Source organism: Acomys minous (assembly GCF_964271855.1).
Source record: "Acomys minous genome assembly, chromosome: 16".
NCBI lineage: Eukaryota > Metazoa > Chordata > Mammalia > Rodentia > Muridae > Acomys > Acomys minous.
Genome location: NC_140498.1, coordinates 14,217,120 through 14,243,728, shown reverse-complemented (window position 1 = coordinate 14,243,728; position 26,609 = coordinate 14,217,120). Strand labels below are relative to the sequence as shown.

The 26,609-nt window shown below is 46.0% G+C and overlaps 2 protein-coding genes across 8 annotated transcripts in view; one reads left to right on the top strand and one right to left on the bottom strand.

The window, feature by feature from the left end:
* FAM114A2 (family with sequence similarity 114 member A2) overlaps positions 1–2,257 on the bottom strand; it is a 29,504-nt gene extending 27,247 nt beyond the window's left edge. For 3 of the 6 annotated variants that reach the window (XR_014775303.1, XR_014775304.1, XM_084761158.1), the window contains exon 1: positions 2,172–2,257. The gene's annotated coding sequence lies outside the window, so the exon portion shown is untranslated. Of the gene's footprint in view, positions 1–1,849; positions 2,088–2,171 lie in introns of those variants that run through there. The other 3 variants (XM_084761160.1, XM_084761159.1, XM_084761161.1) reach the window with 3 other exon arrangements.
* MFAP3 (microfibril associated protein 3) lies at positions 2,171–16,494 on the top strand. 2 transcript variants are annotated; one of them, XM_084761163.1, is made up of 3 exons: positions 2,171–2,309; positions 11,198–11,635; positions 13,940–16,494. In XM_084761163.1, exons 2-3 carry the CDS (start codon positions 11,362–11,364, stop codon positions 14,707–14,709), a joined length of 1,044 nt encoding a protein of 347 aa, XP_084617289.1. In that variant the 5' UTR covers positions 2,171–2,309; positions 11,198–11,361; the 3' UTR covers positions 14,710–16,494. The 2 variants fall into 2 exon arrangements, with proteins under 2 accessions (XP_084617289.1, XP_084617290.1); XM_084761164.1 differs by lacking the exon at positions 2,171–2,309 and adding an exon at positions 2,316–2,522.
* The last annotated feature ends 10,115 nt before the right edge of the window (positions 16,495–26,609 follow it).

Below are 26,609 nucleotides of genomic sequence, written 5' to 3'. Positions count from 1 at the left end.
TTGCTAACTTTTTGTTTAATTTTTTCGACACAGTGTTTTTCTGTGTACCCTGGCTGTCTTGGACTCGCTTTGTAGACCAGGCTGGCCTCAAACTCACAGACATGCACCTGCCTCTCAGAGTGCTGGGATTACAAGTGTGCACCACTGCGCCCTGCAAGTTACTAGCATTTAAAGTCTCATCTTCCATAGAAACAAATGGAAACTTCCAATTTCTCTTGTAAAAGTGAAATATAGGCAACAGGGGCATCTGGCTCAGTAAAAACTATTTGGTCCCACATGGCTTCTGAGCGTTTTGCCTGAGAACAGTATTCTCTCAGACTCCACTATCTCCAAATCCATATTATTCTTTTATAGTTATCTGATAAGACCCTGTATGCATGTGTTTGCAATGCCTGCCTTACAGACCCTCAAGATTTTGACAAATGAAAACGCCAGTACAAGAAAGAATTTAAGGGGATGACAGTCAATCTCAGTTGCCAAATTGATGAGCTTTAGAACCACCAGAGAGAGAGTCTCTGGGCACATCTGTGGAGACTGCCATGATGGGGTTCAGAGATGTGGGAAGGCCAGCCTACTGTGGGTGGCACAATTTCACAGGCTGGGATGCTGGACTGTATATAAAGGTGAGAGAGCTAATCACAAGCATTCGCTGCTCTCTGCTTCTTGCCTGTGGATGCAACGTGACCAGTTAAGTTTCCTCTGTGACCTTGCTGCCACAATGGACGGCCAAGTGAACTGTGACTCAGAATAAGACCGCCCTTCCTTGTTTTTGTCTGAGTGTTTTACCACAGCAGCAGGAAAGCAACTAAAACAAAGAGTACAGGAACAACACAGAAGAAAGGTCAGTGGTCCATGAGATAGTCACGTAGAGTAATAAATACATTAGGGAAGAAGCAAGGGGAGGCAGGAGGCTAGAAAGGTGGATTAAGACAACACACTGTGTTGCCCAGACTATGTAGGTAAACAATACCGCATACATTAAGCAGTCCCAAAATTCATGGAGAAAAATAATTCATATGAAAGTACCAATCACCATGTAAACCAACTCAGGAAAAAATAAAAACTCATTTACTTATTCATGGCAAGCATCTTTTGCATTCCTACTATGTACCCAGCTCCGGAGACAGGGAAGATACGTAAGGCAATTTCTGCCCCGGTCAGTCCAAAGGCTGATCTAATGAAAAGACACCAACATGCTCGCGCAAAGTCCAGAAGGTGTTTTTGCCGCTGTATAATAATTGTATTTTAAAACTATCTTTTTTCAAAGGGCATGGTGTCGCATGCTTTTAATCCCAGAATTTAGGAGGCTGAGGCAGGTGGATCTCTATGTGTTCGAGGCCAGCCTGGTCTACAGAGTCCAGGACGGCTGTGGCTTGTTATACAGAGAAACCCTGTCTTGAAACACCAAACACCAAAAACCCTACCATTGTCTTCTTTCTCCGCGTTACAACATGTGATAATAGTCCACAGATGTGCTATATGTGAGCAAATAGAACATAAATGCTGCATAAATTCATTTAATCTTATGAAACTGGAACATTCCGAAATGGTACATTCAGGTTGCCCCTGTTCTTTCACTTGCGCAACGAAGATTTTTAATAAGCACCGAGGTCGTGCCTGGCGTTTAGATTGAGCAAGGAGACAAGATTTTTGTGTGTGTGCTGATGATTTTCTCCACCGTCCATGTAAGTAAAATTAAACACATACCAGACATACGGAATTGTACTGTTTAATGTTTTCCCGGTAGTCTGTGGTAACTGTGCTTTTCTGATTGGAGGAGAAAGATCCAGATAACTGGAGAAATCGAACGAGGCGCCTCACTGCACACGTGTCCCCACCACCCATTTACCCAGAGGCGGCGGCGGCGCGGCTGGGGTCTCCGACCAGCTGAGAGCCCGACCGGGTGTCAGCGCCGCTGCCGGTCCCCGGGAACTGCATCCCGCATCCCGGGCGGCGGCTCCCGGGCTAACGTTGGCCAAGTCTCCCGGCTCTGCACGTCAACACGCAGGTCCCACCCCCAGGCCGGAGGTAAACAAGCTCTTCTGCCCCTTAGGCAGAAAAGAACACCAAACCTAGCCGGAAGCGCAGCAGCCCCTCAGCCCGTGACCACCGCGACCCCACCCTTCGCCGCCCTCCCCCGGAAGCCCCGCAGTCCCGACACCGCCCCTCACCGCGGCCACCGCCGCCCGCTCGCCGCTCCGACCGTCGCGGAAGTACTCCTGGCCTCCGCACGGAGGCGGGGGTGCCTTCAGGGAGTGCTTCCGGGTCAAGCATCCGCCGGGGCGGGAGGCGCTGCTGACTCCAGTGAGGTGAGTGAATGCTCTGCTCAGGTAGCTAGCTAAGCTTCCTGAGAGACAAGGGATGCTTGGGGCTGGTGGACACGGAAGGTACCGGGATGTCTGCCCTCCGTGAAGGCCTCGTGTGGGTTTTGGGGTTCCGCCAGGAAGTATTTACAGAAGAGTAGAGGGGGCCGGCGACGTCCGGGAAACCAGTGACGGCCCTGATTTCAGCTCACTGCAAAGGTGAGGGGGAAAAGGAGACCACAACCAAGTCAAAACGGTGGTGCGTTCTCAAAGTTTAAATGGAGTGATGGAACGGCCCTGAGGGAGGAAGTGAGGAGGAAGCCTGCCTATCTGGAGTAGGAGCAGAGCTTTGCAAAAGAGAATAGCAGAAAGAGAGAGAGGGAGAGAGAGACCTAGGCACTGAGCCTTTGTCAGGTCAGTGAGGCGTTTGACTTTAAATTTGGACCTCGGTGAGGAGTAATTAAAGGTTTCTAAGCAGGAGAGTGGCGTGCTTTTGATTTGTAATTTTAGGGTTGCGCCAATGCGTAGTGCGTCGCTTCATTTGCCCCTGGGCAGTTTGAATGCACAAAACTCGAACAAGACAGAACCAAGAAGGCATTAAAACGTAATTTTGTAAAGATGGGGACACCTGAAGCCTAAGGAGGCAAGACTTGGGTTCAAGTGTCAAGAAAGTGTGCTGTTGTGTATCCCAGTAGTAGTGCATTTGCCTATAGTGTGCAAGGCCCTGGGTTTGATCCCTGGCACCTAAAAACAAAAAAGTGTCTAGATTCCCCCTTATATTCAGTCCCTTACATCAGTGCCCAAGTGTAACAGCCACTTCAAATATCTTCCTTTCCTTTCCATGGCAATTCTCTTAAGTTTTGGTACCTTGATGTTACCTGGGACCTCGCTAGATGCCTATTCCTTTGAAGTGGGATTTCAAGTTCAAGGCTAGCCTTGGTTACATGGTGAATTCTAGGCCAGCCAGAGCTAAGTAACTATATCCTGTCTCAAACAAAAATGTCTGGTCCAACAAATAAGCTAGAAGTATAAAATGGATTTATTCTGGTTTTATTTTGTAAAGAAAAAAATGTATAAAATAGTGTGTCTTGGTCAGCTAGTAACTGTCTTATCTTTTACATGTTGCTGTTATTAATCTAGCAACAGTTGTGAAACTTTTTGGGCTTGGGAGTCCATTACACTTAAAACTACCAAGAGTGTCAAAGGGTTTTGTTTATGTAGTCTACCACTACCAGTAGTTTCCATTTGCGAAATCAAAATCACTCCAATTTTTATTTTAAAATAGTAAGCTCATTGATAACTGACATTTCTATAAAGAATATTTTCCAGGTGGAAGTGCTGGCACATGTCTGTAATCCCAGCACTTAAGAGATGGAGATACAGGCAGAAGGAAGAGGAGTTTAAGTTTATCATGGGGTGCAAATTTAAGGCCAGCCTGGACTACACAAGACCTTTTCTCAGAAAAAACAAAAATAGAATTTCTCATGGGAAAATGTTTCTGGAGAAGGGAAGTGATAAGCAAAAAGAGCAACTAGCGCCAGAAGGTTAGCCGTAGAGAATAGGACACACAGAACAGGAGCTGCGGGGGAGGGGAGATGTGGGGGGGGGGTGGGGGGGTGCTGGAAACATCGTGTGCTTTTAGGTAAAGAAAGGGCTGGCGATGGCATCAACCTCCAGACAGGGAAACTAAGAGTCCTAGAGCACAGCAGAGGCAGTGATGGAGTGCAGCTAAAGGCCGTATACCACATTGTAAACACACCTACTTCAGGCACTGCTGCCTACATATGCATCTCCTAGAGGGTTACAGATGCTAGCTGAGGTTTTAAGCTCATCTCCTGGGTAGTGAAAAGCCCCCTAATAGATTTTGTTTTTCTTTGGAAGACAGCATTTGGATATTTCACAAGGGGGCTAGGTTGGACTTAGAGCGTGGTACCCAGATGGAATAAAAAGACTGTGATCTGGGCAGATACAGTAGAACCTAACTGGAAAGTAAAAAGCGTAATAATATTTATTTACGTATAAAGGTACTTATAATGTGCCTACATTCGTGCTTCCAGGCATGCTGAGGTGGTTGTTACTAGCCTCATTCACTAGATGGGAAAACACAGGCTTTTCCAGCCTGGGCTTCACCCAGAGCAAGGACCCGGTACCTGTAGCTCCAGAGCCCGTTCTCCTAAGCACTGAACTACATAGTCATATAGTTTTGGCATTACGAAACTGGAAGGGCTGTGTGGATGCCCTCTAAGCTGTGTATGTTGGACAAGTAGTTCTGGGTTACCATGAGGGGTTATAGCTCCTAAGTTAAAGATGCCGTGGGGTCTTCCTCAGCTTCACACTACAGAGGAAAGAAAAGGAGACGAGAAGGCCCTGAGTCTAAGCCCATTTCACAGATGATCTTACCATCCACTTCCAGTCGTTGTGGTGCCAAAAAGAAAAAATAAAAAGGATACAAGTCAGAGTGGTTTTTGCATTTAGACAAAGTTCCAAAAAGGATGAATGCAGAGAGTGTTTTTTATTGTGCCAGAAAATATGTTGACATTTGAGCTGAGACTGTCAGGGGGGTAGAGTGATGGGCCCCCAGGATATGACTGGAAATATAGACTAGCAACTTCTACGTGAATGGCTCTCAAAATGATGACCTGTGTTTGAATAAGTGTGTGTGTGTGTGTGTGTGTGTGTGTGTGTGTGTGTGTGTGTGTACAGGCAGCATGTGTGGCAGGCAAGGTGTGTATGTGGAAATCAAGGACAACCTGGTAGAGTCAGTTCTCTACTTCTACTTTTCTGTGGGTCCCAGGGTGGAATTCAGGTCTGCAGGCTTGCTCAGCAGTTCTCTTTGGCCCCAGGACTAACTGCATTGTCACCGATCCCCATGGTAGCACTAGAGGTAAGCAGCACAGCTGTGTTTGCTCTTCGCAGTGGATGGAGGATGAGCTGCTCTCCGTTTGCTTTCCCCCTTTGCCAGCTCAGAATGCCACTTTGTCAACGGTGTGGCAGTTCGTAGGCGCACCTCCACTTTACAAGTGTGACTGAAGGCAGAGCAGAGCAGATGCGCTGTAAGTACAGCAAGGAGCAGTTAATTATGAGGATAAGACATTAGTATCCTACTGTAATTGGAGTGAAAAACATTGCCATCTGGGCGCCAGTGTTTTCCCCCCTTGACTTATCCCGGAATGACTTCTACAAATGGCATTTGCCACCGCCAGCTTACTACTGAGGCACCGGCATGGAAGTCAGCCACATTGCTTCTGTATTTTCCTCTGTTGAGAACTGGAGCCGAATGGAAATATTTCTTCACTCACAGTTGGCAGGAACAGCAGCCAAGCAGTCTGCTAGGGATGACAGCGGAGGCTCTTCTCTTCCTGACTTTTAAAATAATAGTCAATATTCAGAGTGGTTTTCTGGGGTAAAATCATCTACATTTCTGCTTATTCATGATCCTAACATGTCAGCTGCTACACCGAGAATAACAGGCACGGTACTGAAAGTGCCAAATTTAAAAGTGGGTCTCACTCCTAAAACCCACGAATGCCTCTTTTTTTTTCTTGCATTTGCAGCACAGTTGCACTTCCCTTCAGCGCTGCTCATGCGTGTGTGTGTGTGTGTGTGTGTGTGTGTGTGTGTGTGTGTGTGTGTGTGTTTAACTGTTTCTGTCCCCGGCTTCCCAACTAGTTTGTAAATTCCTGAGTGCGCAGACCGAGTCTGACTCACCTGCGCAGCACTTGAAGCACTGGCCACTTCACCTTTTGGGTGGGAGTTCCGGATTTAATCAGTGGTGTAAAGTCAGGCTATGAGTTGCGGCACAACAGTTGCTAACGTCCATCATCACTGCTTTGGAAAAGGGAATGGCCACCCAGAGTTTTAGTTACAGGTAGTAGAAACCACCTAGCTAACTTGAGATTTCATAGGAGGAATAAGCCATGGTGTCTAAACCCTCACTCCCTCCCCTTCTGCTGTCCCCTTGGACTTCGGCCACTTTTGTCTCCATCTGCTCAAGAGCTCCTACCTGCAGCAGGGTTCTGTTTCTTCATGGCTGATACCAGAAGGCCTTCGTGTTCCTATGCCTGTGACGGGTCTGAAGTGGCTGGTGCTCACTAAGCCACTCCAGGCTGTTGTCAGATCCCATGTCCTAGCATGAAGTCCTTTTCAAGTCGCTGTGCTCCCGTTGGCCTAGGCCCAGCTTCAGGGTGGCTGTGGTGTGTCTCTGGACCCTATTTTGAAGGGGTTTGTGAACCCCTAGCCCACACAAATGGCTGTCAATATAGAACAGAGACCGCAGATACGGGCCCCAGGGCACTTTGTTCAAAACACCCCATAGTGCGGGGGCTCTCAACCTTCCTAATGGTTGAACCCTTTAAGACAGTTCCTCACGTTCTGGTGGCCTCCCCAACTGTAAAATTGCTTTCGTTACTATTTCATAACTGTGATTTTGTTAGTTATAAATTGTAATGTAAATACCTGATAGGCAGGATATCTGATAGCAAGCCCTGTGAGGTTGAGAACCACTGCCGTCTATAGAGAGAGACTAGTTGCGGATGATGGCAGCAGGGTCACCTGGTGACTACAGCTGTGGCTCTGTTAGCTTACAAGGCTTAACCTTCCTTCTCCTACCTAACCATTTACCCCATTTGCTTCCTTTTTTCCAAGAAAGCTTTATTGATTTGTGGTTTTAATTTTGAATAAAACCAAATAGAGAGCCAAGCAACAGCGGCACATGCCTTTAATCCCAGCACTTGGGAGGTGGAGGCAGAGAAAGACCAGCTTGCTCTCAGAGTGAGTTCCAGGGACAGCCAGGGCTACACAGAGAAACCCTCTAAATTAATTAACTAACTAATTACTTAATTAAAATAAAGATGTTTATTTCTGTAAGGAAAAAAGTTATTGGTACCAAACTTGAATTCAGTAAGAGCTGAAACAGCATGCACGAGCCTCTTTCTCCACCTCCTCCTCCATCTCATACCTTTCTCTTCTCTCAGTCTGATCCCCCTTGTCCTGCCTCCCAGCTTTCCATTATAGGAGGGCTGAACCAAACTGTCACAACACCCTGGGTGCTTCTCAAATGACCCTGAACTACAAATGTCTCCATTCGAAATCCCAAGAACAAAGGTTTTAATTAGCTTACTTCACTAAGGGATTGACTGAAGCAGACAGAGGCAGGGCTTGAAAAGGGACCCACAGGACAAGTGGATCATGAGGAAGCTAGCTTGTCTGCCACAAATTCAGGGCTCGGATAATGAGACATACAGCACCCCCTTTGACTCCTGTTGTTGTGGAATACTGATTTGTGGTGAGGCTGTAAGAAAAGTGATATTTTGAATTAAAAATTGAAATTGCAGTGGTACCTCCCCACCCTAGATTATTACATAGTTATAGTATTCTGAGTAAAAGTGCTTAATGGTGTAACTGTCAGATGCTTTGCATCTAAGCACAACATCTAAATAGCCATCAGCAATAATAACCAGAGTGCATTTAGTGGGTGCTGTTGCCAGACTATGCTGCACGTGGATTATCTCTAGGTGTCACTCTCTTAGAAGAATGAAGGGACAAGGCACAGACTTTAAGTCCTTCATAAAAACTACAGGGCTGGTTAGAATCCAGGCTTGAATGTCCACCCAGGAAACAGGCTCAATCAAGTCTGCACTCTGAACCTCTGTCACCCTGGCTTTATCAGATTGCAGGCATTCGGGTGCACCAGTGCAGAGGAAGCCAGAACTGGGATGGGTGTGACCGCTCAGCTCTGGGGTAGGAAGCGTTCTAGCAGTGTAGAGCACCATTGCAGTGCTGTCAGAGAGAAGAACTACATCAGTGCCACCAGATGTCAGTCCAGGGACCCTTGCCTCAGAATCACCCAGGATGCTGATCTAAGCCCACATCAGATCTGGATTTTTAACAGCACTCCAAGTGATGATAATACTTTGAATTATTGAATTTGGCGATTGTTTTTTATTTTACTTTTTTTTTTTAACTTACACATTTTCCCCCTAGTACCAGGTAATGAAGAGGTTGCAAGTCTGTTTGGGAAATGCCTGTACACTTGTGTATAAAAACAGAAACTCAGCCGGGTGTGGTGGCGCACACCTTTAATCCCAGCATTCGGGAGGCAGAGGCAGGTGCATCACAGTGAGTTCGAGACCAGCCTGGTCTACAAAGCTATTCTAGAACAGCCAAGGCTACACCCAGAAACTCAGTGTTACTCACTCCAGAGATACTGCCACCTGCTTCAGGCTCTGAAATGGACACCACCATGTTGATAGGGAAAACAAAAGCCAAACCAAGAAGCTCTCCACAGTTCTAGTCTGGGCTAATTCTTCCTATCCTGGCACCTTCCTCTCTACCTGTACCAGCACTGAGTTTCAGTGTAGACACCCACATTCTCATCTATTCAAGTTTCTACTGAGCGTCTACTAGGTGCCAACCTGTCAGAAGACTTACATTGTGCTTGATGCTACCCAAGGCAGAAATGCAGGAAGACTCAAAGTGTGGAGCTAAGCAGGAAGCCTCCCCGGAGTGTAAACAACGCAGTAGATCTGAGGGATGGGCAGATCGAGAATGGAATGCTCAGGTAGAAGAAGGCAAGGCACAAGCTAAAGGCAGAGGGGTCACTGGTCAAGAGGTTTACAGGAAAGAGCCACACGTCGTAGTGACAGGTAGACCTAACAACCAGACTCAGGGGCAGAGAATGCTGGATCCTGATTCTGGACAGAAAGAGACTGGGTTGGATTCTTGGCTCTGACATGAAATCAGAGACGGACTCTGGGGATTATAATGGCTGGGTAAGTAAAAGAGATACTTGTTCAAACAAGAATTGAAGATCAGGTCAAAGAATAGAGTAGTTCAAGAGACACAGCTTCCTTGTGGGATGGGCATGACTGCGGATCAAGGCAGCGAGAGAACACAGTGTGGAACAGACCTTCTCTGCACAAGCACATTGGCAGTGGCTGGCCCCACAAGGACTGCTGAGCCGGCCGTCCTCACACCACAAGGCTGCACAGATAAGATAGTGGATGTTCGGCTCTGAGCCTAAAGCATGTGGCAGTAATTGAAGTGAGTCATTTTTACACTCAACCACACAGGTGATTTTCTCCACAGCCTCCCTTTAAAATAAATACACACAAAGAGAATGAGTGGATTTAAAGGTTTTGCCTTAGCACATAGTAAAAAGTACGGCAGTGGGGTGATTCGGATGGACCTGGGGAAGTCCCTGTTGGAGTTCAGGGGAAGCTTGGAATACTCACCGTGAGAACTGCTAGTCTGCTCTGTCAGATCTGTTCGTCTTCAGGGACCAGGAACCTGAAGCTTGTACTAGCACAAAACCGGCTCCTGGTCCTCATCAGTGTTTCATTGTCCGTGCCTGTCACCTTGGTTATTAGATTAGCCTCCCATTAAGCTAAATTGTTTATTAAATGCCCAAGGCTGCTTTCTTCAGTGTTGTTTTAGTCGGTTTTTATGAGGAAATGGAAGTAAACACGTTTAATCTCTCCTGCAGAGCCAAAGTCTGAAGTTCTGTTTTATTCTAAGTAGTCTCTCCCCAAGTTTAAAGACTGAGATTTTTTTATTGTCATTATTCATCCAGTTCTTTAGAAGCATAATGAAAATTAAATGACGTTTTAAAACTTATAATTCAGACTGTGAGGGTTTAATGGCAAAATACAATGACCCGTTGGTTTTTATGTTCTATGATCAAGCAGCCTTCCTGTGAGTATAAAAGGAGATAAATGCCATCCCCAAAGCTAATTACCTTGGACTTTGACAAGAAATAAAGCAGAGTGTCTCGCCACATATTTATAGAAGTGTAAGTTGACATTTTCCTTGTGAGTTGGTGCTTTAACGTGGGGAATCAAATTAGCAAGAAGAAAATCATAAGCACCTGGACTCAGCCTAGACTTTTATTTTGCTTTTCAGTCATATTTTATTCTCTTCCAAATTTGTCTAATAGTCTTTCCTTGTAGTTGTATTTTTGTACTTCTACCAACTACACACTTAAGATATTAGTTTTGTTAGATTTCCATCAAGAAATTTGTTATTTGTGCATACTATTAAATGTACTGTTTTGTCTTTTAAATGTAAAAGTTGGAAGTTTTTGTTTTGTGTTTTGTTTTGTTTAAGATTTATTTATTTTATGTATATGAGGGCTCTATTTTCATGTACACCTGCATGCTACAAGAGGGCATCAGATCATCATGTGAACCACCATGTGGGTGCTGGGAATCGAACTCAGGACCTCTGGAAGAGCAGACGGTGCTCTTAACTGCTCAGCCATCTCTCCAGCACTTGTTTTGTTTTTTATAGCATTCTGAGGGGGAGGCTATATAGCCTCAGAAGTCAATGTCTTTGTAGGTCACACAGTATTTTTGTTTTGGTTTTTTCCTAACAAGACCAGATTCTACCTCAGCTGTCCCTGAATTATTTGTTTGAGCTACAGATGTAGTTGGAGTACAGATTCTGATCTCCATGGCAATGAATAAGACACTTCAGTTCCTTTACATACTGATTTGGCATATGGTTGTGGTGCAGGGTGAAATAAAAGATCGTTGAATTATATTCCAGCTCTCATTGGCTCCCTGTGCATAGAATTTTCCAAATGAAACGGACCCTCAGCATTTAGAGCCAGAAGCATCCTTAGAGTCTGTCGTCCTTCTCCTCAGTGGGCAGATGAGAAAGTAGGAGCCCAGAGAAAGCTGCTTGCCTTGGTGGGGGCACTGGCAACAAGGTTTGCCTGACTAGAAGTCTGCTGATACCTGGCTCCGCATTGCTTCACCGTCTCTGAGTAGTGCTCTAGTCAGTCCTGCTCTCAGCACTAGGTATTGAATTGGTCTCATGGCTGTTCATTTCTGGGGCATGCAGTCTTATCCCATGACAAGTCTCAGTAGGATAAACACTATATGGCTTTCTTTTAGGCTGGCCTCCACACTCATCTTTTTAATCTTGAAAGCACAGAACACTCTTGGACCACATCTTTGGAAATCTTTTCTACCAGCAACAAGTCATTCACTGCAATCCTGTTCAGCGTAGCCACGTTCCGGGTTTTCCAAGTCTAAACAGAACTGCCTTTGATTTTCCCATGAAGCTGCATCATTGCCTGTCCATCTTTGTTGTGGTCACTCTTGTGCCAGCTGCTCTGGTTTTGGAAGATGTGGCCCCACTGGGAGCAAATCAGAGTTCCTACAATGTATCATTTCTCCCGAGCTTTGAACTCTCAGCAGGATCCTACTCAGGTGATGATGTCATCATAGCCAAAGAGGGAACAAACATTTCCCTGGAGTGTCTTCTCACCATGGATCAGTATGGAGATGTTCACTGGTACAACTCAAAAGGACAGCAGCTGCACAGCAGAGGTAATCCTGAGAGATGTGATCAGCCTGGTGACTCTTGGGGGTTATGACATAATGAGCAAGAATTCTCCAAGACAAGATGTCAAGGGGACGTGCTCCAAAGGGGCTTAGGGATACCCATCCAGTGGTTGAGCAGCTTTCTAGAATGCACAAGGCCCTGGGTTTGATCCCTAGCATGGAGGTAGGGGTTAAGGTCTGAAGTATTATACATATTAAAAAAAAAAACAAAACAATAATTATAATGTTTTATAAAAAGGATAGATATAAATTTTAAAAATGATCACATGACAGTAAATTAGTTTCCTTCCTGTTGAGTTTCCCTTTTCTTTTTTCTTTTTAATTTGTTTTAAGCAAAGTATTATAGTTCAAGTTCACCAGGAGCTCTGCATAGCCAAGAATGACTTTGAACTCTGGCTGGTCCTGCCTCACACTCCCAAGTCCTAGGATTACTAGCATGCCCCACCATGCTCAACTTCAGCTTTTTTTTTTTCCTAATCTAACTTTAATTTACTTGAAAACAAAGTTTCTCTTCTAATCTTTATTTCTGTCTTAAGAATTGCATGATGAGCCAGACAGTGGTGGCTCATGCCTTTAATCTCACCACAAAAGGGGCAGAGGCAGGTGGATCTCTGTGAGTTGGAGGCCAGCCTGATCTACAAAGTGAGTTCAGGACAGTCAAAGTTACACAGAGAAGTCCTGGCTGGAAAACCCTAATTAATGAATTAATTAGAAAAAAGAATTGCACAGTGATGGGTCACCAAGATAGCTCAGTAAGTAAAAGCACTTGCCACCAAGTCTGCCAAGTTGTACCAACATAGAGAGAACCAACTTCCACAGGTTGTCCTCTGATGTCCACACATACACTGCGGTATATAGACTTATTCATACCATATATGTATGTATATACATATATATGTATTTGTATGTACAAATATATATTTCTTAGAGTTGTACACTGACAATCCAATCAAGGCTTACCATCCTCACAGCACTCAGGAGATCTCTTGAATTTGAGGCCACTCTGGTCTAGAGAGAGTGTTCCAGGATAGCCAAGGCTACACAAAGAAATCCTGTCTCAAAAAAAAAAAAAAAAAGGAAGGAAGAAGGCTAGAGAGATGGCTCAGTAGTTAAGAGCACTGGCAGCTCTTCCAGGGGACCAGGGTTCAATTCCCAGCACCCATATGGGCAGCTCACAACTGTCTGTAACTTCAGTTCCAGGGGATTTGACACCTTCACACAGACATACATGCAGGTAAAACACCAATGCACATTTTTTAAAAAATCAATCATTAAAAAGAAAAGAAAGGAAAAACCTTTGTGGTAAGTACTTGAGATATAAAGTACCTCAAAAAGAAGTTACCATGAAACCCAAAAAGATAATAAATCCTAGGATCTCTGTGAGCTAAACTTTGAAGAAATGCTGTTATCAAGATAGACGGTATTATCCTTAAAACATAGAGGGTATTCCTCATTTAAGTTAACCCAGAAGAGACAAGTGTTCTCCCCTTCTCTAAGCAGGGGAGCATGGCTCAGTGATAAGTCCTCTCCTAGCAAACATGGCTCGGATCTCTAACACCACACAAAAAAAAATCTCTTCAGCTGCTGTAATAAAATAATCTGACAAAAGGAGTTTTGGAGGGACCGATTTGTTTTAGCTCAGCTCCAGGTTACAGCCTGTCATTGCAGGGAAGCCAGTGGCAGCAGCTCAGGACAGCTGGTCACACTCCATCCGTAATCAAGAAGCAGAGAGCAGTGAAGGCATGCTGCTGCTCAGCGCAATAGCTATAGGTCGTCAGGCTTAGTGAGGAGTGCCTGTACCCACTGCACCATCTCTGGCCCCAGGCTAGGTGCTTTTTACAAAATAACTTGTGAACCTTGTCATATAAGTTCATCACGGGAAGTAAGCAACATCTCTATACAGATAAAAGTGTGTAGCCCATCGCCCCATAAACATGTCTTTGTACTTCTGAGACATGCCCTTCTCATGTATGAAATGTGTAGGTAGCAGCATGGTGGAGGCTCACACACGGATGAGCATGTCCTTGAAAGGCTGGTCTCCTGTCTGGCAGCGAGAAAGAAATGCTGGCCTTAGGATAACTGAAAGATCACTTTTCATTGTTTTCTGCTGATAGAATTCTGATCGGACACGATGGTCTGCTGTTCTCTTTCTTCCTTTCTTTCTCTTTCTAACATGATTTAGACAGTAGAACGTAATAGGCAAGCAGCAGTAGTTTAAGAATGGCTAATATTGGCAAAGCAGTTGGCCTTTTCTGTAATTTTTTTTCTCATTTCTGTTGGATTTATTAGGTGGAAAATGGTTGGTTTCTGATAACTTCCTAAATATCACCAACGTAGCCTTTGATGACCGTGGGCTCTATACGTGTATTGTCACTTCTCCAACTCATGCCTCCTACTCGGTCACCCTCCGTGTGATCTTCACCTCTGGAGACATGAGTGTCTACTATATGGTTGTCTGCCTGATCGCCTTCACAATCACACTCATCCTGAATGTCACTCGCCTGTGCTTGATGAGCACCCATCTCCGAAAGACTGAGAAGGCCATCAATGAATTCTTCAGAACTGAGGGGGCTGAAAAGCTCCAGAAGGCTTTTGAGATTGCCAAGCGCATCCCCATCATCACCTCGGCTAAGACCCTGGAGCTGGCCAAGGTCACACAGTTTAAGACCATGGAGTTTGCCCGCTACATTGAAGAGCTGGCCAGAAGTGTCCCTCTCCCACCCCTCATTCTGAACTGCCGAGCTTTTGTTGAGGAAATGTTTGAGGCTGTGCGAGTGGATGACCCTGATGACATGGGAGAGAGAATTAAGGAGAGACCTGCGTTGGATGCTCAAAGTGGCATCTATGTAATTAACCCAGAGCTAGGGCGCAGTAACTCACCTGGTGGAGATTCAGATGATGGCTCTCTAAGTGAGCAAGGCCAAGAGATTGCAGTGCAGGTGTCTGTCCACCTTCAGTCAGAGACTAAAAGTATCGGGACAGATTCTCAAGACAGCAGTCATTTCAGCCCACCCGATGACCCTGCACCTGCAGAGGGCATCACTCACCACAGAGAGTGAGCTTGTGACAACAGACAGCTTCCCCAGTGCTCAGGAAACGAGCCTGCATTGAGGACATAGCATTATTACAAAATGACCAGGGTCTTCCCTTTAACCTTAAGCACACCAGAGCATGAATTGCCAAAGTCATCATGCAAAGGCAGCATTTTCCTGGTATTTGGTCATTTTCCTTAAGGGTGCTAGAGTGATGTGTGTTACAGTTGAAAGGTGCCTGAGCTGTTAACACAGTAAGATAAGACATCTGGTCACAGTTTTTATTTGGCTCATGGGTGACACACTGAAGCCTGAGCTTCTCCATCAATGAAATGAAACTCAGTTAAGTTGAGACTTCAGCCAAAACTTCTTACCTGTCACACCTCTAAATCAGCCTTTCACCAGACCTTTGGTTCCTCCTTTGCGACTTTATTCTGCACTCTAGTTGTCTACAGTAAGCAGCCTCACATGTGCTGGGGCCGATCATCTCCGTGAGGCAGCACTGTGTAACACAGAATGGAAAGCAAATTGCCATTAGAAAAGCACTCTCACTGGGACATGGAGGCACACGCCTTTAGTCCTAGCACTCAGAAGGTAAAGACTAGCAGATCCCTGAGTTCGAGGCCACCCTGGTCTATGGAGCAAGTTCCAGGACAGTCAGGGTTCCAGAGAAACCCTGTCAAAAAACTGAAGGGGGCAAAAGGAAGAAAAGAAAAACCACTCTCCATGAGAAATGTATTCTTCTTGGGAGTGCATTATGTCTTTTTGCTTACCAAGACCTTTAGTCCATCGAGGCTGGCCTTGCTGCCCCAAAGGAAGAATGTTTTCTGTGTTCTGTGAACAGGAATGATATGGAGTCACCTCTCTAGCAAATCATCCGTTTTGATACTTTTCAGCAATGTCTCAGGCTTTCTCTTTTTAGAAGTTCTGAATTCCCAGGTGGGCTCTGTCTGGGTCCAGAACTGCAGAGTCCGCTGTAGAGCCCAGCAGCACTCCTGCCCTCTGTGGTCCTCAACCTGGTGCTAGAGGTGGAACACCTCCTCTTGTCTTGCTGAGCCCCGTCGCTGGTGGTGTTTGTGGTCTTCAGATGCATTCCATTGAGTGGGGGCTGCTTCTGTAGCCTTTCTGGAAGCACTTACCTGAAATCAGATGAGACCATTGTGGTCAGTGAGTTATTATATTAAAGCAGATAATCCAGACATAACAAGCAAGTGACAGGTGATGAGAGTGGCATGGCAGACTGGAGTCTTTTAAATCGTTTCCGCGGCTGCAGGAAGCTCATGCCATAGACATTTAACATCACGGCCGTGAAGCTCAGTGTGATGCTTTACTTCATTTGGCTTCTGGCTGAGGAAGCATTGCTTGAGCTAGAAGGTCCTGAGGGAAGCGTGCAGAGGAGGTGTTGATTGGAATTTCATTTCAAGTGTCAAACAAACAGGAGGAGAGGAAATTCAGAGTATAACCAGTGAACTCAGTGCCTGCCGTTATCCAGGCTTATCAGATGCGACTCCTCTGCTCTGGACAGCGTGAAGGAATCAGTGTGCAGTTACATCAGGTGGCATACGGATAATATGGTAATGCTGCCTTTTCTGTCTCTCAGGCTGTTTCCATGGAAACCTCCAGAGCCAAACAAAAGCTACCAATCATTCGACCAAGAAGCTTGCCTTGGCTCAGAGATGTATATTTCTGTAAGAAAAGCTGTTTTTGTACATTTGGCTGTAGAACAAGGGCTCTTATGAATATCCTAAATCATAGAACTTGTCTGCCCTTCCCACACTGTTCTCTGGACATATTAAATTTTTTAAAAATCTCTTTTGTGGGGTCAGTCTCCTAAATGTTCCTCAGATCTGCAATCCCTCGCCTAATAAAGCAAGGTTGGAGTCACTTTTTACAATGAAATTTGTTGCCTTAAATACTGGTTTTACCCCCACATGTTCCTAGAAGGGACATTAAGGTCTTGAACTTTAAGACATATTTAATGACCAGTTTCAGAAAATGGTACTCTGCAAAAATGGAAATTACCAAACAGATGAGTAAGTTGACAGAATTAATACAGGCTACTCCACCATAGCTTTGGTCAGTTTTAACAAACATAAGGCAGGCACTGGGTGTGGCAGAACATGCCTGTAATCCCAAGCACCAGAAGACAGGGCAAGGAGATTGCAAGTGCTAAGCCAGCCTGAGCTATCTAACAAGATCCTGTCTCAAAAAACTAACCACTAGGCATGTCGTTAGAGTCAGGGGTCAGTTTTCCTGCATGCCCTAAGCCCATCACCAGTGGTATCCTAACTGGTGGCCAAAGCAACTGTCCTGCTTTGAGCCTTCCAGTTCCATCACCACAGGACAGGTCAAACTCAGGAGGCGCGACAAACTTGTAAAGCTAGTTTTCAAAGTGAAGAGGGCAGCTGTTAATATTTTGTGTCTAATCAAACCAAATGGACTTAACAATCTCATCTGTTTGTAAACCTTTTACCTTATGAACTTAAAGCCACAGTCTGAAAGTCTGTTACCAGCTGGTGTCATCATCTATCTCTCTCTCTGGCTGAATTATAAAGGTTAGTTTTGTTTTGTGTGTTTGTTTTAATGCCTTTGAGCAGCAAAATGTGTCTAAAATAGGTCTGTTGCCATATTGTGAATTCAGTGTCCTTACAGAATTAAATAATGGCTTTGTAAAATAAATCTACCACAAGTTGCCACTTCGGTATTTTCATGTACTCCTTCCACACATGCACTGCGTGAGTTGATGTTCTGTTGTGTTTATAGCATTTGGTAACCCCAGTTGTCAAAGCCATGTCTACTATGGTCTAAATAATTTTTTTAAAAAGCAAGTGTTGCTGTTTGTCCAACCTGGCTTCAAACCTATTCTGCTCTAGTCTCACCTTCTGAATACTGGGCTCACACACAGCATGCGCTACCATGCCAGCCTTCATCTGCCTTTATCTCAGTATGTAGCCTATGCTGGCCTTGAACTTGGAGCAATCCTTTTGCCTCACAAATGCTAGGGTGACGTCTGTGTCACTCTGCCTGGCTTTTAGGCATAATTCTTGAGTCAGGCCCAGTGAGCTTGTCTATCTCCTGTTCACTGCGTATTGATATAAACATGGTAAGAACTCCTGACCATGGGACAACTCTGAGGAAAGCCCCTGCTGCTGCTTTGCCTTCCTTCCCCTGCTACTTGCTCCTCTGTTCCCAACCTCAGGAGCCCTTGGGCCAATGCTTTCTATGCCCTGCATGTGGCTTCACCCTACAGCAGACCAAGCTGGGTCCCTGACTGTCCCAGGAGGCTCCATGTTTGCCATCTAGATTCCAGATCAGCACAGTGCTGGCCTCATCCCCACACCAGCCATTGTAACTCTAGTGTCTCCTATTTTCAGAGCCACAGTCTTCGTGAAAACGTATGGGTGCTTATGGACCTGCCTTAGGACAGGAAATGAGTGTTGTTTGATTGCACTTGTGTTTAAAAAGTTAGTGTTGAATGATGTACATTAAATGGAGAATTCACTTGAGACCACAGGATGATTTCTGCTCATATATGATCCAGTTTTATCTTTTTTCAGATTTATTTTATGTGTATGAGGTTTTTCTCCTGTGTGTATGTCCGTGTACCACGTGCATGCCTGGTGCCCAAGGAGGTCAGAAAAGAATGCTGGGTCCCCTGGAACTGGAGCTATAGATGGCTGCGAGCCACCATGTAGATGGCTGGGAACTGAAGCCAGGTCTTCTACAAGAGCAGCCAGTGCTTGTAAGTGCTTAGCCATCTCTCCAGCCCCTGAAGTTTGATCTTGATTGTAAACAAGAGTGGATTTGAATTCAGTGTGATTGTTTCAATACAGTGTTCTCTTCCTAATCTGTGTGGTACCATGAGCCACGCTTTGGTGGGGGTACTGTCCCCACAGCAAACTAACAGGTAACAGTCACTCTGGACCCAAAGAGCACAGCTTCCCTCTTGTGAAGTAAAACTCTCCATGACTTGGAAGCAGATCCAACGAAGGCCCAGGGGTCAGAGGCCTGGTGTGTGTTCCCAGTGTGCATGGTCATGAGCTTCAGCTGGGAGCTGGGAGCCTTGTCTCCGGGAGAAGTGTGTGGTTAGTGCTGGTGACAGAGCCCAGCAGAGAAGGGGAAAAACAAGGATGGGACATAAGCTCATTACTTAGGTGCCACAGGCTCCATGGAGTGAAGATCCAGCTGACTTCAGTGGCAAAAGGCATGATCCTGTTGCCACTGCTGGCTTGGTAAACAAGGATGCGTATGTGGAGTTTGGTGTTCATTGCTTTACAGAGGAGTAAATGTAAATTCAGCCTGGGGATTCCACCACACATTTCAGCATTTACTCTCCATGCTTGAGGATAATGAGCTGATGCCTACTTGGTGGTAAAACCCGCCTGAGGACCAGCTGGAGCAGCTTAAGGAAACATGGTTTGTTTAGCGTGGTGTATAGTACAAGGGCTGCACTAGTGCTGCCAGCCACAAGTTCCTCACACCTCTCAGAATTGCATCTGGCTGTTGCTGAGGCAACCTGAGGATGCTGGCCTACCAAAAGCAGACCGATTCTCAAGTAATTCCAGCACAGGCAGGTCAAAGCTGGTGCAAGGGCCCAGGCCTGCTGCTGAGGGCTTGACTTCTAGACACCTCTCCATTTTTGCATATGGGTTTCATTCTCATAGTCCCAAGATGTCATAGTTGGGCTCTAGAAGGACGAGAGAGAGAGAGAGAGAGAGAGAGAGAGAGAGAGAGAGAGAGAGAGAGAGAAACTTATTTTGGAGATGATTGTATAAATGTGAGGATGTGAGAGATGAAGGAGAAGGAAACCAGTACAGGAACAATTTGGAGAAGGTTACTTTGTAAGTACCTGCCTTCAAAGGACAGTCCCATCTAGAGTTCTCTGGCCCAAAGGCCAGCAAGCTGGGATATTTGCCCCCCCGGCCCCCCCCACCAAAGTTCTGTTATTAGTTACAGGCAGTTCTCCGGGTCTCTAGCACCCTGGGATTTGAGTCCACCTGGTCTTTTAACAGATGAATGTGCTGGGGAGAGACTCAAGTCTGTCAGTAGGAGGACTTAGGTGATGAAGGGATAGTGAAGGGCAGAGATTTATAGGCAGGGTGCCAACAGCACCCACTAACAACAACCCTCCCGCCTCCAGCATGGGCTCTGCAATCAGGGTAAAGAGGACAGAAGACAGCAGCTGAGTCCTTTTCTTTTTTTTAATCAAGAAGCAATAGGCTTCCCAAAGCTGTACCCATGTGCTACCCAGCAGCACCCAGAACTGGGTTAGGGTGCATTACCTGTCTTGTCACTGTGACCAAATACCTGACAAAAGCCACCTAAGGGAGGAAGGGGGTAGAGTGCAGTCTATCACGGTGGGGAAGGTGAGGAGGCAAGAGCTCACTCACCTGAGCAGATCACAGAAGCAGAGGCAGGAATGGTGGTGCCAAGCTAGTGTACTCCTTTTTCCTCCTTGATTCCATCCAAGCTCCCCACCTATGCAATGATGCCACCCACATCCAGGGTGCATCAGACTCTCTGGAGACGCCTTTGCAGAGGTGTGCCTCACCAGTCTGGGTGGACTCTAACTCAGCTAAGCAGACAAGGTTAATAACACAAGTGGTTGCCACTGCAGTCAGAAGCCTGAGATGAGGGCCAGCAAGACGATGCAGTGGGTTAAAGCCCTTGCTGCCAAGCTTACCAACCTGAGTTCAATCCCCAGGGCCCACAGAATAGGAGAGAAGTGGCTTCCATAATGTGTCCTCTACCCTCCATATGTGCACCCGTGCACGCGCGCGCGCACACACACACACACACACACACATACACACACACAATAAGATGTAAAAATAAAACCTGAGGTAAATGTATTTTTAAAAGGTACATTACCTATAGCCTGAGTCACTTCTTAGGCTTAGAATAATGAAATCTATAGGCCAGAAGCAGTATGCAGCAAGGCCACTTCCCCATCAATTAGAGGAACAAAATGTGTCAGGGTGCTAACTAAGTTCACTCACCCCATACCTCCTGGAAGTATGCGTGAAGACAGAAGAAAGGTACAGCAAGGTGGCCTACTTGAGAAAGAAGGAATAGGCCTGAGGTATCATGCAAAGGCGGGCAAGCAAGAGCTATGAATGCAAGTAGATCCCCAAGCCCGTCCAGGCTGTTTCCAGAAGAGCTGCTAAAAGCAGCTGATCTAGAAACGGAGGCTTGCATGTTTCTAGAGGAGGATTTGACATTCAATAGCACTATTAGTTTTGGTTTTCCGGAAGTCTGCAGACTTCTTAACGCTGATTTTCTTTAAGGAATGAAACTCCGTCAGGGCCTTTTAAATTCCAGCCGTGTTCTTGAGTGCTCACATTGTCACTGGAACTATCGGTCAGGCGATGTATATATGCAAATACACATATGTCACCCCATATGCTGGGGAACCCGTGTTGCTGCTGGATGCTTATTATTTCTGACAGTTGGGCTCACTGCTTTGCCTCCCATTCAGGCATTCGAAAAGGAGCACTCAAGTGTCCTGAGTACCAGTGAATCAGTTGAAGGGGTCTCTAGGAAACAGCTTGGCCCTAAGAGAAGGGAAGCATCTGGAAGAATTCTCTGCATGGTAGGTTTCTGTGCAAAATTCATTGCGCTTTTGGAGACTTCAAGCAGTCCATTCCTGAGCCCCCTCCCCCGCCCCCACCCCACCCCCACCCCACCCCCCGCACCCGACACCTGGACACACTGAGCAACTAGAGACCCTGTCTCAAGCAGAGTAGAAGGACTGTGTGGTCCCTTCACCTGAGCACCAGCTTCGTGAAAGCAGAGCCCTTACCCATCTCACCTCCTTTTTCCATCCCCAGCAGTTGAAATAGAGCCTGTCCCCAAACTGGCAATCATTCACTGGACCCTTCCATTGACAAATGAATACTGATTGGAAGGGCTTCAGGAAATTATCTGGCATCTTTGCCCTTTACCTGATAGGAGAAGATAATATGCTACTTGACTTCTAGAATACAGAGGAATTCAGATAAATGGGAAGGCGGAAGACTTTAGAAAGTATTGGGAAGAAATAGTGGAAGGTGTGGACAAAGTAACAAAACAGAGAAAGAATTTTTCCTAAGGATTTTATTTTATTTGAGACACGGTCTGTCTTTTGTCACCCTGGTTGGCCTAGAACTCACTTTATAGACCAGGCTGGTCTCAAACTCACAGAGATCCACCTGCCTCTGTGTCCTGAGTGCTGGGATTAAAGGTGTGCATTCCAAGCCTAGCCAAAGGATTCTATTGCATGCCATGGTGCCTGCAAAGGCATCACTATATTGTGAGTGATGAACAAGATCAGTGTGGTCCCTGCTCTTCCAAACCTCAGAGTGTTCTGGAGAAACATACACTGTGATCAAGAAACACATGTGTGACAAGAGTCTCAAAAGCTCACCAGCCGGGACCAGATGCAGCCTCATTGGTGTGCATAAGTCCTTTGGTTCAATCCGCAGCACCACATCAATGAGACATGATGGCCCAGACTTGTAATCCTAGTACTTGGGGGAAGCTCAGGAGTTCAAGGTCATCTTCAGCTACATAGGGAATTCAAGGCTAATCTGAGATATATGCAACCCTGTCTCAGAAAGAAAGAGGAAGGAAGGAAGGATGGGAGGAAGGACAGAAGAAGGAAAGGAGGGAGGACAGACTAACAAAGGCCACCTGGGACTCAGCAGAAGATAGTCTTTCAGCTGATTCAAAGCAAGAAGTTGTGGCTCGGGGATGGTGGTAATAAAGGGATGTTTCCTGGCTCATGCAATGCCCTAGCAAAGGCTGTGAAAGAAGAAGACTGCGTGCCTTTGAGCAGACCAAACAGCCCAGCCTGACTCTGATGGTGCTGCCCAGTGGGCTGGTGCCAGGCAGCAGATCCATCCCCCTGCCAACCAAAGCTGGGGATGCATTTTTTTTTTCCTCTGAGAGGAAGTGGACTGTTAGAGCATGAAGCCACATGATCAGTGGGGCTCTTCAAAACAGGCTGGAGGAGAGCACAGTCACCAGCAAGCACCCTGTGGAGATGAAAGGTAAATGACACTGTGTACCTGGCCCACTTGGCCCACTGTCCATAGACTGGAACTAATGGTGCTTGAGGATTGAAAGGGGTAAAAACCAAACAGTGTGTATTCAGGTGTGGAGAGTACGGGTATCAGGAAAGGACCTGTATTTAGTGTGGGCCTTGTCACTATTGTTTTAGACACCTGCTATATATGCAAGACTAAGGAAAGGTTTGTTGAAGCAGGAAACAAGCACTCAGCATGACTCCCTGAGGTCCAGAGCCACTTGGCATGACCTCTGTGTAACACCCTGTGCTGAGATGCGCAGCTTTAGCCAACAAGAGGCAGAATGGAGGCTCTTCCACCTTCTCACCAATGGCCTTGAATAAATGACTTCTCTGACTCTTTGTGGGCATGCTGCCTCACCAGGTTATAAGGGCTCACATGCCTGGTAAAGAGAACCAGCACTGACTATCAGAGTGGTTTGTTAATGGTTTGGTAAGCTTTAGCTTAATAACTAATAGCATGCGTATTAGACCGCTGCAGCAGGAGAAAGAATTCAGAAGTGAATGTCTCTTGAGGAGTAGGACGGAAGGAAAGAGAAGAGGAGGAGAAGGAGGAATTCATGCTACATAGACCATTTTCTGTGTCTTTTGAAGCATTATAACCTGTTGGGAACCTGTTGGGAGGCATCTTATACCTCCGTTTTCCCCACATTTGGGCCCTGGAATGGCCTCCCTCTAACGGTTTGAACACACGCCGTGTTGCTCTTTCTGATCTATTCTCAACACCTTCCTAACTAGTGTTAGCATATATATATCCATATCAACTCTGCTAACACACTCAGCCTTCCTTGCTGTCAGAGCATACAGATGGAAATAAGCTCACACAGTTTCTTTGTGGTCTCTTCACTGACTCCAGTGGTGTTAATAACAAGCCAAATACCCTCTATTTTTTAAATTACCAGTTTTTACATTGTAATGCAAGGTAACGCAAGTGTATTGTCTGAAAAATATCAACTGTATAGAAGGATTTTGGGTTAAGGAAAAAACAATCGATTCTTTGCTGCCCACCTCCTGCTCCCCATTTATGCTCTATATATTAACAGCATTTGATACACCCTTCCAGAATTTTCCTTTCCATCCTTTCCTTTCTTTCAACATTTATTCCGCTAAAATGTCTTTATTTTACACAAATGTTACCCCATCTTTCTTTCCCGTCATCTTCCTTCCTGTATATTCTCTCCAGACCCTGTATCTTAGATGTCTTCTATAACTGTATCTATAAACCTTATTTTTTTGAGTAGCTATCTGGTATTCTTAAATGTATGTCTTTGTGAAGGTGTCAGATCCCCTAGAGCTGGAGTTACAGGTGGGTGCGAGCTGCCATGTGAGTGCTGGTAATTGAACCCAGGACCCCTGGAAGAGCAGTCACTACTCTCAACCACTGAGCCATCTCTCCAGCTCCAGCTGGTATTCTCTAACAAGCTTCCATAGAAGTATATTCTAGATGTTTCTATCTTTTGCTTTTGCAAGCACTTTTGTAAAATCATTCTCTTGGCTCATTTGAGAGACTTTGTCTGTAAAGTAAGTTCTTACTTTCAAACTCTGAATGGACATTCTATATTGTATGTTTGCCCTGCTCCAGCATGCCACTGATACTGCTGGTCCTCCAAGGAACGCTCATCTGGTGGCTGGTGGCTGAATAGTAGAGGTGCAATCAATACCTCAGGGTCTATCATTAACATTTTTATTGATTATTTGGGAATCTCACATCGTGCACCCAAATCATGCTCACCTCTCAATCTTCCCATGTCCATGCCCCCCATCACACACACACACACACACACACACACACACACACACATGAAAAACAAGTCCATTTTGTGTTATCCATATGCTCATTAGAACATGGTCAAATTCCAAGTGGCCAGCCCCACAAAGGAGGATGTCTTTCTCTGCCTGCATCCTCCACAGAAGCCATCAACTAGGGTGAGCCAGGTAGCCCAAGAGGGGTGGGGCCAGCTCTGCAGAGTGCACAGACATCAATATGGCTTCAGGTAGGAGCCCAGACCATGGACATTCACATGGGCTTTGCTGGTAACAAAGACTGCAGACATCAACACAGCCCCTAGTCACTGACCCATTCATGGCCTTCAGCGGCTACATGGACCATGAGCCTCAACCCAGCCTCAGGTGGCTACACACGTCACTCACATCAGCATGGCCCCCTGAGGCAGCAAAGCCCGAGGATATCTCCAAGGCATCAGGCATCGGAGCAGACTACACATGTCAACATAGATCTCAGGCTTCGCTGTGGCCTAGGGCCACAACATGGACCACAGACATCAACATCTCCTCTGATAACATTGTGAATCATGCTGGTCCTTCAAGGAGGCCCAATCCAGAAAGTGAACCTTTCCTTATGTGTGACCTCTGTCATTACCCAGAGCCAGGGCAATCCAGCGGCTGGGTAGCAGGTTCAGAAGCTGAGTCTGCCTCTGCAGAAGCTCAGGCTGTCGTACACCATCCTACTGACCCTACTGGGCAATGACAGCATGTCCACCTCAGCCCTCTCTCTCACACACCTGTCATCATGTCTCCAGTTTCTCTTTTCTCCACGGCACACACACTACTCTGTTTCTCTATCTTTCCCACCTCTCCATCACGTATTTGTTCATTGTAGTGTCGCCCACTGTGAGGTGCGGGTAGAGCACTAGGTGTCTTCTGTCACCCTAGGCTGCAAGGCCAGGGCAGGGTGCTGGGTGTCTTCCACATCATTAATTTTTATAGTGAAAATTGGTGGTAGCATAACAACATGCATTTAAGGGCTATGTGGCCTCCCCTAGTTGTTTTGATAGATGCTGACTATTGGTTTTATTGCTTGTGTCCTTGGTCAGCAACCAGTTAGGACCCTTGGTACAGAGGTACTCAGTGAGTTGGCATAGCCAGAGTCCCAGGGAGGACTATGGTGACGGGAGTCAGGGGCTGGTAGACTCCTGAGCTCTGGTGTGGGGCATGATCATGCGTCTAATAGACCTGTCCAACTGATTAAGTCCTATTTTTCTTAACTTTTGTTGTTATTTGTGTGTTTGTTTGTTAATTTGTTAAGACGGAGTTTCTCTATATAACAGAGTCCTGGCTGTCCTGAAACTCACTCTGTAGACCAGGCTGGCCTCAAACTCACAGAGATCCGCCTGCCTCTCTGGGTGCTGGGGTTAAAGGCACGCGCCACCATCACCCAGCTCATTCTTTTTAGCTTTTAAATGACTTATTTAGTATTACTAGGAGATGGTACACATGCGACAATGTGCATGTGGAGGTCTCAGAATAACTTGAAGGAGTCAGTTCTTTCCTTCCCCCGTGGCATCCTAGGATGGAACTAGGTTTGTGAGATGTAACAGCAAGCACCTTTACTGACTGAGCCATCTTGCCTGCCCATGAAGTCCTCTTTCAGTGGTAAAGGAGAACCTACAGAGCTTCAACATTAGAAATTTCCTCTGGCCACATCTCCAAAGATCCTTGACATTTTTGACAGAATAATGTCACTGCAGCCAGGAGATGATAGCCCTGAGCATCTGAAGGAAAGCAGATCCAACCTCGACAAAACAGCACTGCCCTTTATCCCGCCAGCCCAGAGCTTCGGGAAGAAGCTGAACATTTGCACTGTGATTGTTATTCACTCAACAAACGTTTCCTGATCCCCTGATGGACACCAAGAGGAATGTGACCCAAAGTGGGTGCAAAACCTGCAATTACCTCTGCCACCTCACCATGTGACCTGGGATTGGCCCTTGCTCTTTCCAAACTTTACTCTTCCTGACTTTAAAGTCAGCTCAGAATCACAGTATCCTCAGAAAGCCTCCCAGCAGGGCCTCTCCTTGGTGTACTAAAAGCACGTGCCACCCCTACCCAGCTTCCTTGGTGT

What these genes read in the sequence shown, in the direction of transcription:
- MFAP3 (XM_084761163.1), top strand. Translation starts at nt 11,362, where the DNA reads ATGAAGCTGCATCATTGCCTGTCCATCTTTGTTGTGGTCACTCTTGTG. An exon ending in ACAGCAGCTGCACAGCAGAG is followed by an intron (nt 11,636 to 13,939) that starts GTAATCCTGAGA and finishes TGGATTTATTAG; the next exon opens with GTGGAAAATGGTTGGTTTCT.